A 14028-nucleotide genomic window follows, 5' to 3' on the forward strand; every position below is an offset into this window, starting at 1 on the left:
AAGACTAACTATGTCATATTGTATATGAGAGTATATGACTGAAATGATTATATGTATACATGTTACTATATTATACTATTTGTGTATGGCTATATAGAAAAAATTAAATTACTGTAGGACTGCATACGATTATACATCTTTGTTTGTATGTACTTATCTACTTATGACTAACTCTCCACTTGTTGTCAAATCTACTTGTTGTATGTAAATGCTGCAAAAATCATCTTAAATTATCCTACATCTTTCTTTGTTATCTAGATTGGACATTTAAGAAGGATATGGACTTCTGAGAGTTTTCAAGAAAGAATAAACAAGGTTCATAAAGCAATGAATAGCATAGGCACAACAAGACTATCAATTTTAGTTTTTTGAAATCAAAGTTTTTTAGATGTTTGTTGTTTCTTGTATTAAGGAACTTTTAGTAGACAAACTAATAAATGGTATAGTGAAGATTATCTTTGCTATAGAAATTGTCTTTATCGCGAAAAATTTTTCTGTTTCACTGGAAGATCTTCCCAATAAAGGTTGATTTTGTTATTTGTTGTTTTTTCAGGATGGAGTACCGGTTCACCGATGGAGGGAACCAAAACTTTTGGTTAAGTGTTTATTAAATTATGTAAAGTAAGTACATCTGTTTTGATATCTTTGGCCTTCAGTGGTCTTGAATATGTTTTGATGAAATTGATTTGAAATGAATGCCATTGCTTTGATGATTTTATTTCATTATTTGTTTTAGACACAAGCCCAGCGAGGTTGAATTACTGTTTGATTTATTGCGTGTGTTTACCCATCGCCATATTCCTGCTTTTCAGTTTCTCAAAACGTTTATGAAAAATGTTACGAAGGTAATCGATATTAAAGACAGCAAGGTCATGATTTCTTTTTGTATAGGAAACAAACATTTCAACAGAAATCTAAAATCTTGATGTATTGGGTTTTTTTTAAAACAGATCTATTCGGTAGAACAGAAACGTGCAGTGTTTTTCAAATTTGTCGACATTGTTCACGATGAGAATTTTCCCCAAGATTTAACTGCAAAGGTAAATATTAAATACCGTAATTGTTCAAAGAGGTGAAATTTAAATTCTTTCGGATGATAATTGTTTTTTATTTTAATCTTCAGAGTTACGTTACTGAATTTATTGAAGAATTTTTTATTGTAATGCAGGTTCTTCAATATATTATCATCCCAATGTTCGTTGCGTCGTTTGAAAAAGGTGAAACTGAAGCTATTATTGGCGGTCCACCAAATCCTGAACAAGATAATAAAGAGAACGTCATTAGTGTTTTTGTCAGTCGAGTTATCGATCCAGAAAATCCATTTAAGACCTCTGTATGTGTTATTGTATTTACTCCTAACAAACATAAATGGACATAAATTATACTTGCTGAATCTACTTTTATAATATATGATATTTTTTTTCTTCACTTTCAGCTAAATAGTTTTTTTTCTTTCAGGATGCTGTCCGTATTTTACTGCTGCAGTTTTCAGCATTACTCGTGGAGCATGCTTCTCAACACATTCACGATGTTAACAACAAGTAAGTTATCATGCATTCTCATTATTTATTCTTCTACGAAAACCTTGAATGTTTTAACCGGCTGCAATTTTGCGAATAACACATTTACAATAGATTGTTTGTATAAATTTTATTCTATGTTGAACGTTAAGATTTTCATCACCCGCCATGCAGTGTTATACTGCTTTGGTGTCACATGAAAACATAAAATACCCTTCTTGAAACCCTCAAACATATCTTCACCATTATAACAATTTATCCGACTGTTCCTTATGGTGCGTTTAGTGGATTGAAGCTGTTGAAGCAATTTATTACAACTTTAAGTGTGGAGTAAAATATTTTTCTCTTTTCAAGAATCTTGATTATTACGTCACCTTATTCTCTTAATTATCAATAATATATTTAAGAATATTTTATATTTATGTTAGGTTATTTTGTACAATTTTAATTGTTATATACATCGTCATCTAATATAAAAGGCATTATATTCTGATCTTGTATATTGATTTACAGGAAACAGGGAAGAAAGTTAAGAAGAATGATGACATTTGCTTGGCCTTGTTTGTTGCCGAATAAACAATGCGTAGTACTTAAACATTTTTAATTGGACTATTTTACATTGACTATTTTTACGCGTCTGTCATATTTTGGCGAATCTTATACGTAAAATACGTCTTCATAGGACCCAGCTACAAAATACCATGGTCATCTACTTCTTGCTCACATCATTTCCAAATTTGCCATTCACAAAAAAATTGTCCTTCAGGTAAATCAAATTCTTTTTCATTTTTCTCATTTACGAATAGACCGGTTTGACACACTTTATAAACCGGATCTTTTGTGAAATAATTTGAATTGTGAAGACATTATTTGAACCCACGAGTTTTGTAGGTAGTCTGCTCGCAGGGTAGCCAATATGATGAAACTTTTGTGTTTCAATTTCTTTCTGCCATTTGTTGTTAAAACATTTGTAAAATTTCATTTTTTCTACTAACTCAAGATTGACTAAGTTCTTTTTTAATGATCATAAAAAGAGTTGCAAAAGAACGTATGTTAATATGGTAGCTTTGCAAACAAATAGGTAAATTCAAAATATGAAGGGAGGTGATGAACAGATTGTTTTATAGAAATCAAAATTTATCGACAGAATCATTTCTTTTTCTTACAGCAAAAGGTTGTTTCTTTTCAAAAGACGCTCAAAACATATCACTATAATATAAGAATAAATATACTTTCTTGTCCTTCAATATGTACTTTCTATATTCGAGTTATGAACCAGTTTCTTGATTTACATGCTTTTAATATTGGCTTTTCATTCGCTTTTGTAACACATGTCAACTGCTGCCTACAGACAGTTAAAACGTTTCGATACTTCATATGTACTTAAGTTTTCATTTTGAGCAAAGAATGCCTCATCATTTAATTCATTGGAAATCGTTTTGCAGGTATTTCATCGTTTGTTAAAAGCTCATGCAGCAGAAGCTCGTAATGTTGTTCGTCAAGCTCTTGCTATATTGACTCCAGCTGTACCTACAAGAATGGATGATGGAAATGTAAGAAAGATTTTGAATTGTTGATTTTGTTGTGTTTACTTCTTTTTCTAGGAAACAAAATTCAAACCGTTACGTTTTTGTCTGTTCAAGTGGCTGACACTGTTGCTTTTTTCTTGAACTAAATTCTTTTTAAACTCACTAGCTACGTATATTTTAAATGGAAAATTTGGATGATTGAAATTTACCGATCATGAACATTCAAGCTCTTTGTTTTCTTACTGTTTGTATTTTATTCCATAGCAAATGTTAGCCCACTGGACGAAAAAGATTATTGTTGAAGATGGACATACGTTACCTCAACTTGTTCACATGCTGTATGTTTCTTGACTGTTTTCATTGTTTTGCTAAATCAGAGACACGATTTTACTTTTTAAACTGATATTGCGATACTGAAATGTGTAAAGTTTCGGTTTTTAATGAACATGGACGTTTCTCTTTCCTGGTATTGCGTCTTTTGAAGTGCCATTAACAAAAAGAGAGATTGGTTGAGTTAAATCTTTCAGTCGTCTTCAGATAAACGAAATATTGTAATAACCATTAATGATTTCCAGAGTACTTTTTTTTTAACAGCTTAGCTCACATTTATGGTTTATACAACTGAAAGTTTTGGCCATCGGAAATTGTGCTTAGAAACTATCGTACTGTTGTTTTTCAGACAGCTCCTAGTACGTCATTATAAAGTTTACTATCCTGTAAGAAATCATCTCATTCAACACATGATCTCTGCAATGCAGAAGCTTGGATTTACCAGCAGTGTGAGGATCTATTTAGTTATTTCGCATAATCTAGTTTTTGTATGTTGAGACCTTTTTACTTGTCTTTAGGCTACAATAGAAAATCGCAAACTTGCTGTTGATCTAGCTAACGTTATTATTGAGTGGGAGATAAGGCGAACGAAGGAAGAGCAAAAACAAGATTCTACGGAGGTAAATGTTTATTTTAGCACGCTTTTTTACAAGTGAACTTGTTTTGAATTCTGTATAAAAGTGTTCTTGCAATCATACATTTGTGTCTGATGCTGTAGGGGAAAGTGGAAGAAAAAGAAACACCAACTGTATGTGTTGATAAACTGTAAAGACTTATGCACAGTTTATTTATATGAATGATTTTCTTTTTTCTTTGTTGATATACAATATTGAATGATCAATTTTTGTTTCTTGTGATGGGCATTTTTTAATTTCATTCATTTAAGGGAGCAGTGAAACGAAGTGCAGAGGAAACTGCTCCAAATCAAGAAGCAAAAAAAGCAAAGATAACAACACAGGTAGAGCTACACATTTAACTTTCATGCTGAAGAAAAGTCTAAATATACTCGTATAGTAAAATGTGCACGCAGGGTTTATGTGCATGTTGGAATGTTCTATTGCGACTTAAGATATCCTAATACATATAATGTATTCTCCTCAGGTTTCTGTACCAAAAGACGGAAGTCTTTCAGCGTCTCTACGTGCTCCTGTTGAAAAACATCATGCTGATGCTGTTGTCAATTTTTTACTTCGAGTTGCTTGTCACGTAGGTGATCTTTAAGATTTACATATTGCATGTACGCGAGTTTATAGAAAACCGTTTGCAATTTGTGAAATAGTAGTTACATAACGTTTTAATGTTAGGTGAACGAGTCGTCAACTACTGTGGGCTCTCCAGGAGAAGCGTTATCAAAGAGATGTGTTTTACTTTTGAAAACTGCTTTGAAGCCTGGGTTTTGGCAAGGTGAGGTTTTAGGCATAGTTGATGTCTTTCTTCAAGCTGCTAATATGTATAAAATATGTTTCACCCCGAGCGCACCTTTGAAATCACGTGCTTGTTAGATCTCGGGATTGTGTAAGGGGATTGCTTAGTGCAAGAGAAGATATTGCTCTGCCTTCGACATTATAGAATAAAATTGTAATTGTGTGTTTTTGCTCTGAAGGAAGTGATCTCAAATTAGCGTGGCTTGATAAATTGTTCGTTACATTGGTAAGTATATGACGTGAGTGCATTGTTGAAGCTTTTAGAAGACTGACATTGACTTTAAGAGATCTATTTTCATTTGATTGAATAAAATCATTGTTAAACTGGTTTGTTTGAAAAAGCATTCTGTATACAACATAAAATGAAGAGGTTCATTGTATGATCTTTCATGGTCATGCGCTGTATAAGAAGATATCACATATATAATGTGTTATGTTTGGTTTTAATATTTAGGATCAAACTCCTGGAACAAATTTCAATAATGTTTGCACTGGTTTGGAAGTTCTAACATATCTCCTTACAGTTGTGGTAAACCCATCAATTCCTTTTTATTATTTGTTACTCGCTATTTTATTAATATCCTGAGACATTTTATTCTTCTTTAAAATTTGAAACTTTTGACAAACCTTTGATGAAATAAACGGTCAATTATGTTTTCGAGAATTCTATATTTCTTTATTTTAGCCTCGTGAGCATTGTCTACAATTACTTAAACCATTACAACGTGGTGTTGTGGCATGTATGACTTGTCAAAATATCAAAGTTATCAGAGCTGTTCATACATTTTTAGTAAAATTGACAAGTCTCTTTCCCCTTGAGTCAGGTAAACAAATTATTCTGTGGTTTTGGAGGTTTTTTGTCTTGTCATTTAAATTTTATGTTCACTTTGTGTCCGTTTTTAACAGCAACAAACACCGATAAATACGAGGAGCTTGAGTTGTTTATTTTTGTCTTGTTATTTAAATTTTATGTTCACTTTGTGTCCGTTTTAACAGCAACAAACACCGATAAATACGAGGAGCTTGAGTTGTTTATTTTTGTCTTGTCATTTAAATTTTATTTTCACTTTGTGTCCGTTTTAACAGCAACAAACACCGATAAATACGAGGAGCTTGAGTTGTTTATTTTGTCTTGTCATTTAAATTTTATTTTCACTTTGTGTCCGTTTTTAACAGCAACAAACACCGATAAATACGAGGAGCTTGAGTTGTTTATTTTTGTCTTGTCATTTAAATTTTATGTTCACTTTGTGTCCGTTTTTAACAGCAACAAACACCGATAAATACGAGGAGCTTGAGTTGTTTATTTTTGTCTTGTCATTTAAATTTTATTTTCACTTTGTGTCCGTTTTAACAGCAACAAACACCGATAAATACGAGGAGCTTGAGTTGTTTATTTTGTCTTGTCATTTAAATTTTATTTTCACTTTGTGTCCGTTTTAACAGCAACAAACACCGATAAATACGAGGAGCTTGAGTTGTTTATTTTTGTCTTGTCATTTAAATTTTATGTTCACTTTGTGTCCGTTTTTAACAGCAACAAACACCGACAAATACGAGGAGCTTGAGTTGTTATATACAAACCTTGGGAAGGTTATTTATGAAGGACTGAGTAATTATGCCAAGTATGTTCGCTCGTTTGTTTTTGTGTAAATTACTAAAGAAATACAACTCTTTGTTCAATGTATTTGGAAATTACGTTTTGTAATGTAATGAAATGTTATAATAATTGTAAAGCATTAAACAGTTGTACGTGGATTCACAGAACAAATACTGTACAAAGTTGAATACAACTATTCATCTAATTTTGCGTACTCAATTTTTACAGGTCTGCCACACAAGTTGCTACATCCACTCTTCAAGGTCCATTGCTGTTTCTTAAAGCTGCATTTTCGAGCTGCCCATCTTATATAGACAGGTATGCGTTCAATGAAAATGAATTTTCTGCTAAAGTTAAAATACCCAAGAGAACATATTTGTATATACTGTATGCTGTATGTATGCTTTTGAATTGTCCAATCTGTCCACAAGAAACACGCAACAAACGTTTTAAAATTATGTTGATTGGATATTTTGTTTCAATGTTCAGGCTTATCAATCCGTGTATAAGAGCTTTACAGAAAATGCATAAGGATCATATTGGTGGATCATCAGTTGGTACGTCTGCCATGATATTGCAACATTCCCGACCAATTAGAACTGATAACGTCTTTATTAGAACCGATCGAGTCTTTATTACGAAGAAAAATACCAATGTCTTTGTAATAAAGACGAAGTATCACTGGTTTTATTGCCAATCAATTTGAATAGATAACGTGAGAGCGTGTATATGTATGGTTAGCGATTTAGCATATTGTTTCATTTTAGCAAAACAAAGATTCGCAATCGTTTCTTCCATGTTTTGCAATTACTTTGGTGTATTTTATTAAGTTGTTTTTTCTTGTCGTTACAGGTGATATGCTTATAACATGTGTTGATCTTGTCAAGTCTCGTCTTTGTTCCATGGATGCAGAAGCAAGAAAATTGTTCATTTTCATTCTTGCTCAACTTATTGAGAAATCGCCTGTAAGTTTTTTTTTAACGTGTTCTTACAATACTCGTATAATAATTACTCCAAGGTCTGTGATTATTTTATGATCTGGCACCCATAACTGTGCATGGAATTCACTTTTGACTATTTTAAACTAAAAAGATTTATTAATATTTATTTAATGTAAATTGATAACAAATACTTCAGGCTCGACCACAGAATGATCTTTTTTGACCATGCCAAGACCGTTTTTGTTTGGAATAGGATTTGAAATTTTCTCATTTTAAATGGTGTTTCATTAATCTTGTGTTTACCATATTGAAACAACCCATTTCACTGATTATTATAGTCCACTTATAAATTTCTTGAGAAAAAAAGTGTACAATAGCATTATTTCTTTTGTTCACCTGTATATACCAAAGGATGCCAAATTACTAAAAGGAATAACTAAAGTTACTGAAGAATGGATCAAAGCTAGAGCTGTAAGTGTTCGAAAAATGCTCTGTATAATTACATATTTGCATGTATCATTTGTGAAGGGCATTCTTGTTACTTTTGGTCTATCAAACATGTTCATAACGATGGTTCATATCTATACTTTTTTGACAAAAAAATACGCCAACTAATTTGTTTTGTTAAGCAAATACTTTTGTTTTACCATGTGTTTTTAGGTGATTTAACTACAGTTCGTTATAATCAAAGCAATTTGCTCATTTGCATCTCTTCATAGACACCACAAAGCCCTACATTAAGAGAGAAAGCCATATTACTTTGTCGTATGATGCCTAATTATGAAAAACGTTTTCCTGAAGATTTTGAACTTCATGCGCAATATCTTGAGCTCATAAATTACGTCTACAGGTAATTTTTGCTTTTTAGTAAATACACAATGATTGCTCTACCTTCTTCATCAATATGTACCCAAGAAAACATATGACTAATTCAACTTTCGTTTTTATGTTCCTATGATTAGCTAAATGTAGCGTTTGAAATAGTTACATTTTTTTAGGGACGAGAGTTTACTTGCTACAGAATTAGTCGCTAAACTTGAGCCTGCATTCATGTCTGGACTGAAGTGTACTCAACCTCAGATCAGGTCTCGATTCATGGAGGTATGTTACTGTTCGGGACTTTCTAACATCAGTATAATGTTGGTCAACTTTTTGTGAATCGTTGAGATAGCAAATGTGTAAATATTTCTATTGTTGAAAATCAAGCATACTATACGTGCTGAAAAGCAAATTGCTTGCATCGCTTTTTCATTCGTACACATGAAGATTTCTAAGATAACTTTAATTTTTTTCGAAAAACTCAATGCTTTAATCAAGCGATATCTGAAAATTGATTTTACATTTTCCCGACGTTCTCCGCAAGACAGTAGAATTCATTCCCGACATGCTCCACTACACAGTAGAATTACTTCCAAAGAGATTGCTGAAATTACATTAATAATAGTTGAATCTTCTGAATTCATGACTCATGTTCTTTTGTTATGGTTCAGATATTTGATCTAACTGTCAGCAAGAAACTTTACGAACGTTTGTTGTACATTTTCTGCTCACAGGTAAGTGGAGAGAAACATTTATTGCATCTCTCCATCAATTTTCTCTTTTTGTTTATTTCTTTTCTTCCGATCATTTTAAGAATTGGGAATCAATGAAAAGTCATTTCTGGATCAAACAATGCATAGAGGTAATTTGATTGGTGTATCGCATTGTACACTTTGAGTTATGCTTGTGATTGAAGTCTTAGAAAAGTTTTTATGAAAGTCACAAAACTCCATTGTAATTTTTAAATAATATATTTGCTTTTTGGAGAGAATTTATTGTTTAATTTCAAGCTGCAACTATTAGTTTCCTGATTTATAAGTACTTTAGAACTTACAGATAAATTGACTGTTTATTTTAGTTACTTCTTGCTGCCGCCATGTGTGAACGACGCTTGCATTTGTCAAGTACTTTTAACAAATTGCCTTCATTGTTGAGCATTTTGAAAAGATCCAGCAAACAAGAAGCTAAAGATTTATTAAAAGCATTGTCGAAAGAAAATACAGAGTCTAAAGAAAATGACTCAGATCCTGCGAAAGTAGAACCCATGGCAGTAGGATCTTCTGAGGAAATGAACATGTTATTTGTACAGGAATGCTCTGAGGTTAGTGTTGTATACTGCTCTGTTTCATCTTTGCTTTTATTTCATCTGCCTTTTTATAACATATTTTATCACGTTATTATCATTGTCTTACTAAACATCATAAGTTCGAATTGTTGTATGTTATACTAGAAAATCTACTCTCTCATGGACGATGAATCATACCTTGCTAATCTTGCATTCCAAAACAATCGTGATCTTGCTTTGAAGACATTACTCAAAAGACATCATGAATTTTTAACGGAACAAAAAAATACAAAGGTATACCAATTTTTTCATGTTTTTATGTTAAGATTGGTTCAAAATAACAAGTCTGAAAGGCAGTGTGTTTATTCTTTGCATTGTCACTGAATCTTTAGTTTTAGTGTATGTGTGTGAACGTAAGAATGAACTAACGAATATGATTAATTAGAGCCACAAATATAAGCATCTAGTCAGAAGAGCCTTTCTCCATCATCATTTTTATTTCAGTCAACGCCATTTCTTGGAGCTTTGGCTCAGCTTTGTCACCGTGATACATCTCTTTCTCATGAAGTATGGACTTACCTTTTCCCTGAACTTTGGAAACTTCTCAACGAAAAACAACAGCAGGTATTTTCCTTTAATTTTAGTCTTTCGTTTGCGTTTTTCATATAAAATACGTTCCTGTTGTTGTATGTTACATACTTTGTGATGTGTAGTATTTTACTTTCTAGATTCTAGCAGGAGAGTTAAGTCCTTTTATGTGCAGCGGTACAAATTGTGTTCAACTTGACAGTCATCCTAGTGTTGTTCATACAATGCTTCAAGCAATACTTCGTTGTGAACCTATGATTCCCATGCGACCATCCATTCTTAAGGTGAAGCTTTAGAAGTTAGAAGTTTTATTTAAAATACAAGATGTGACAAACTCCTTTTGACTAAAGTCAAGCATCAACAAAAACCTTTCATTGGATTATATCCACTGCATTTATTTTATTTTGTTTAGTATCTTGGCAAATCTCACAATCAATGGCACCTATCAACATTAATGCTTGAAGATTACGTTACTTTATGTGAGGAATACGTTAGTCCACCATTACTTGACCCATCACCGTCTCTGGTGGAAAGTGTTTATCAAGAAGATGTTTCCGATATTAATTCTCAGGTATGTGAACATTATTGGACAAGCTGTGTTTTTCTTTTTAATCCTACGCAAGACATGTAATTATATTATCCTTTTCACCAGCCGCAATTTACGCAGCTACATTTTAATTTTTTTATTTCTGTCGATAATTTATTTTGGTATTGCTCAACATTGATGTTTTTTTCCCATAGTTTAGTTGCTCGTTTTGTCTTTAGGAAACGTTAGATTCTCTTGCTGAAATGTATTCACTAATCAATGAAGAAGATATGTGGGCTGGACTTTGGTTAAGAAGGGCTAGGTACTATATTTTCAGTTTGCGTCACTACGTCATTCTAAGCAACTTGTATAGTTTACATTGTATAAGACATATAACTGTTAAAGGTTATATTTCATTGTATAATATTTTAAGTTGCCCTGCCTGCTGATCATGTTATTTCTTCTTTTTTCTTTTCTCTTTTCCATGTATTCTTACTCCTTCGACTTCATCAATGTGCCAATTATACTTCTGCAACTTTTATTGTTTATTATTAACAAACACCGATGTTAAAATGCAACAATAACCATTTTTCAACATTCATCTTTACATATTGTTATTGTCAATCGCTTGGTCGTAGTGATTATCCGTCTTCTGTAAACGATCTTAAATTACTTAGGTATCCGGAAACTGCGACAGCAATTGCATATGAAAATCAGGGATTTTTTGAGCAAGCACAAACAACTTACGAACTAGTGAGTAGAAAAGGGACATGAAAACGTTTTTAATTTAAATATATTCTTTAATAATCTGTATTATCATAAAAGATTCGTGTCTTTACTGATTTACTGAACATTGATTCAATATCCTTCAGGCTATGACCAAAGCCCGTGACGCGCACAGTAGAAATCCTGCATCAGCTAATGTTCTTCCAGAATACAAACTTTGGGAAGATCATTGGATAAAGTAAGATTGTACTCACACACTTTAATACTGCTGCATGTATTGAATAAACCGGCTTGTTGCGTCTAGTTTCCCCCATTGCATCATACATTATATTTCGTGTTTGATGAAACGACCCAGGAATGACTGTTCTCTGTTATAGATTTCTTGAGATTTCCTCCATATAATTTTACTTTATAATAAAGTTCTTTCATTAATTAGTCGAAATATAAAGAAATGTGAATTATGTTTTGATCAATTCTTTTCAAATTGTTTGTATACGTACTATCTATCCCAAATTTTGGCATAGGCCCACCAGTTACATTATTACGTTCCATTATTGTACTTCACAAGGTGTTCTCAAGAACTTGGTCAATGGGATCTTCTTATGGAATTTGGTAAATCAAAAGGAAACAACAATCCATTCTTAGGTAAGGAGTATTAAGTTTTACTATGCTGATGAGGAAACTAATCTCTTAAACATCGAAGGCATATTAGGGTTAGTGGAAGGCAATTTATTTATACCAAATGAACAAATAGGTTGAAAATAAAAATGAACTGAACAATATTTACTGATTGAAGAGATATTTCTCGAGAACTGTAAAAAAAAGACAAACCAATCCAGCAATATATCAACGTTCCTCACGTAGTTACAAATGAAAGTTTGTAAAACACCACGTTGAATCGTGACAGAGAAATAATGAAATCATTGGACAAGATAGATCGACATTTCTCGCAATCTTAGAAACAGATAAATTGTCGGTAGACGAGAAAAGACTGATATTTAGAAAGAAAATTTTTGGCATCTTAAATAATAAGGAAGAAGTGAAGGCAAAAGTGACACGTATAGATTTGTTAGAGTTTGGATAAAAGGATTTCGAGAAAAGTTTTGGAAACTCCTTGAAACCATAACATGCCCGTTGTCTACTAGCTGCAAGTATATCTGCCGAGCATCGGTTTTCCCAAGTTGAGAAACATATGATAATAATGTTTGCTTTTTTAATTAATAAATATTTGGTAGCTGAAATGCACTGGATTTTACGAACAATGTATGAAAACTTGGTATAATATCTTGAAAATTCATTTTAGTTTTGGAAAGTGGTTGGCGAGTCCCTGATTGGCCATCGATGAAGGAAGCTTTAGCTCAGGTTTGTTAAGAAACAGTCAATAACCATTTTAAAAGTATGCCAATTGGCCAGCCATTGATACATACGTAGATGAACGTTACTTCTAGTGGTCAACTGGCCAGCCATTGATACATACGTAGATGAACGTTACTTCTAGTGGTCAACTGGCCAGCCATTGATACATACGTAGATGAACGTTACTTCTAGTGGTCAACTAGCCAGCCATTGATACATACGTAGATGAACGTTACTTTAGTGGTCAACTGGCCAGCCATTGATACATACGTAGATGAACGTTACTTTAGTGGTCAATTGGCCAGCCATTGATACATACGTAGATGAACGTTACTTCTAGTGGTCAACTGGCCAGCCATTGATACATACGTAGATGAACGTTACTTCTAGTGGTCAACTGGCCAGCCATTGATACATACGTAGATGAACGTTACTTCTAGTGGTCAAAACTGTATCTTTAGGTTGAAAAGGGTTTCCCTGACTCTATTTTATACAAACACGATCTTTATCGAGCATATATTGAAATATGCAATTCCGAAGATCAGCAGCATCCAAAAGTGGTAGGACAAAGTTTTGAGGATTTTATTCGTTTTAAACTTTAAGACATTAAAACATGTTGTCGTTTCACTTTTCCAAATTATTTACAAAGCTTCAACGTGATGTGGAAAAATTTGTTGAGAATTCATGTGCCCAAGCCATACGGCTGTGGAAACGCTTACCAAGTATTATATCACAACAACACGTTCCTTTGTTGCAGGTAGGGAAACTTTTTATTGATCCATTGATGATTTTGATAGCAATTCATTGCCTCAGATATTAATGATTGTTGGGAATTACTAAAATCTCAAAAAATATCTGCTTCGTTTTAAAAAACGAAAGACTTCGCTTAAATAATGATTTTTAGTCATTTAGTATCATTTATCTTTATATTTTGATATATTGGATAGTACAACAAATTGCCAATTTTCAAACGAAAGAGTTTTTCGTTTAACAAAACTAAGAGTTTTAAAAGATATAAACTCAAAGGAAAATTCAATAGAAGATATACTAGTGTATTTTTATTCATGCTTATTTTGCTTTTTCCTTGCAAATTTCATTTAAAGGCTTCACAACAAATTGTTGAACTGCTTGAAGCTTCTCAAATCAGAACGGGAATACAACCTCAAAGCATTGGTCGGAACACCAGTTTGCATGACATGAAAGCAATTATTAAGACCTGGAAGTTAGTAATTTCACCCTTATGTCATGAAATTTTCTTCGTTTTTTGAAGCTTCCTCCAACACAGAGCTACCTAAATATCTCGTAGTTGGTCATCTCACCATTACGTAATGATATATTTTAAGCTATGTTAATATAGCCTTCACCAATGTGAGCAACCTACATG

The 14028-nt window shown here is 32.7% G+C and overlaps 1 protein-coding gene across 3 annotated transcripts in view; it reads left to right on the forward strand.

Annotated features, from left to right (window-relative positions):
* The window catches only part of LOC124440848 (transformation/transcription domain-associated protein-like), a 42444-nt gene that overhangs the window by 18442 nt on the left and 9974 nt on the right, over window positions 1-14028 (forward strand). For 2 of the 3 annotated variants that reach the window (XM_046991288.1, XM_046991285.1), the window contains 41 exons: window positions 259-315; window positions 554-621; window positions 737-845; window positions 951-1040; window positions 1169-1333; window positions 1459-1541; window positions 2034-2106; window positions 2203-2286; window positions 2966-3073; window positions 3314-3387; window positions 3729-3828; window positions 3898-3999; window positions 4098-4127; window positions 4266-4337; window positions 4481-4585; window positions 4684-4783; window positions 4983-5029; window positions 5258-5332; window positions 5489-5627; window positions 6341-6428; window positions 6632-6721; window positions 6893-6960; window positions 7256-7368; window positions 7756-7815; window positions 8064-8194; window positions 8343-8445; window positions 8835-8897; window positions 8978-9025; window positions 9242-9484; window positions 9614-9742; window positions 9953-10072; window positions 10177-10320; window positions 10449-10607; window positions 10802-10884; window positions 11240-11315; window positions 11435-11526; window positions 11857-11933; window positions 12592-12650; window positions 13106-13204; window positions 13294-13401; window positions 13748-13866. In XM_046991288.1, coding sequence (XP_046847244.1) covers window positions 259-315; window positions 554-621; window positions 737-845; window positions 951-1040; window positions 1169-1333; window positions 1459-1541; window positions 2034-2106; window positions 2203-2286; window positions 2966-3073; window positions 3314-3387; window positions 3729-3828; window positions 3898-3999; window positions 4098-4127; window positions 4266-4337; window positions 4481-4585; window positions 4684-4783; window positions 4983-5029; window positions 5258-5332; window positions 5489-5627; window positions 6341-6428; window positions 6632-6721; window positions 6893-6960; window positions 7256-7368; window positions 7756-7815; window positions 8064-8194; window positions 8343-8445; window positions 8835-8897; window positions 8978-9025; window positions 9242-9484; window positions 9614-9742; window positions 9953-10072; window positions 10177-10320; window positions 10449-10607; window positions 10802-10884; window positions 11240-11315; window positions 11435-11526; window positions 11857-11933; window positions 12592-12650; window positions 13106-13204; window positions 13294-13401; window positions 13748-13866 — 3953 coding nt within the window. The remainder of the gene's footprint in view (window positions 1-258; window positions 316-553; window positions 622-736; window positions 846-950; window positions 1041-1168; window positions 1334-1458; window positions 1542-2033; window positions 2107-2202; window positions 2287-2965; window positions 3074-3313; window positions 3388-3728; window positions 3829-3897; window positions 4000-4097; window positions 4128-4265; window positions 4338-4480; window positions 4586-4683; window positions 4784-4982; window positions 5030-5257; window positions 5333-5488; window positions 5628-6340; window positions 6429-6631; window positions 6722-6892; window positions 6961-7255; window positions 7369-7755; window positions 7816-8063; window positions 8195-8342; window positions 8446-8834; window positions 8898-8977; window positions 9026-9241; window positions 9485-9613; window positions 9743-9952; window positions 10073-10176; window positions 10321-10448; window positions 10608-10801; window positions 10885-11239; window positions 11316-11434; window positions 11527-11856; window positions 11934-12591; window positions 12651-13105; window positions 13205-13293; window positions 13402-13747; window positions 13867-14028) is intronic. The other variant, XM_046991287.1, reaches the window with a different exon arrangement.

This window comes from Xenia sp. Carnegie-2017, unplaced genomic scaffold, assembly GCF_021976095.1.
Source record: "Xenia sp. Carnegie-2017 unplaced genomic scaffold, XeniaSp_v1 HiC_scaffold_2, whole genome shotgun sequence".
NCBI lineage: Eukaryota > Metazoa > Cnidaria > Anthozoa > Malacalcyonacea > Xeniidae > Xenia > Xenia sp. Carnegie-2017.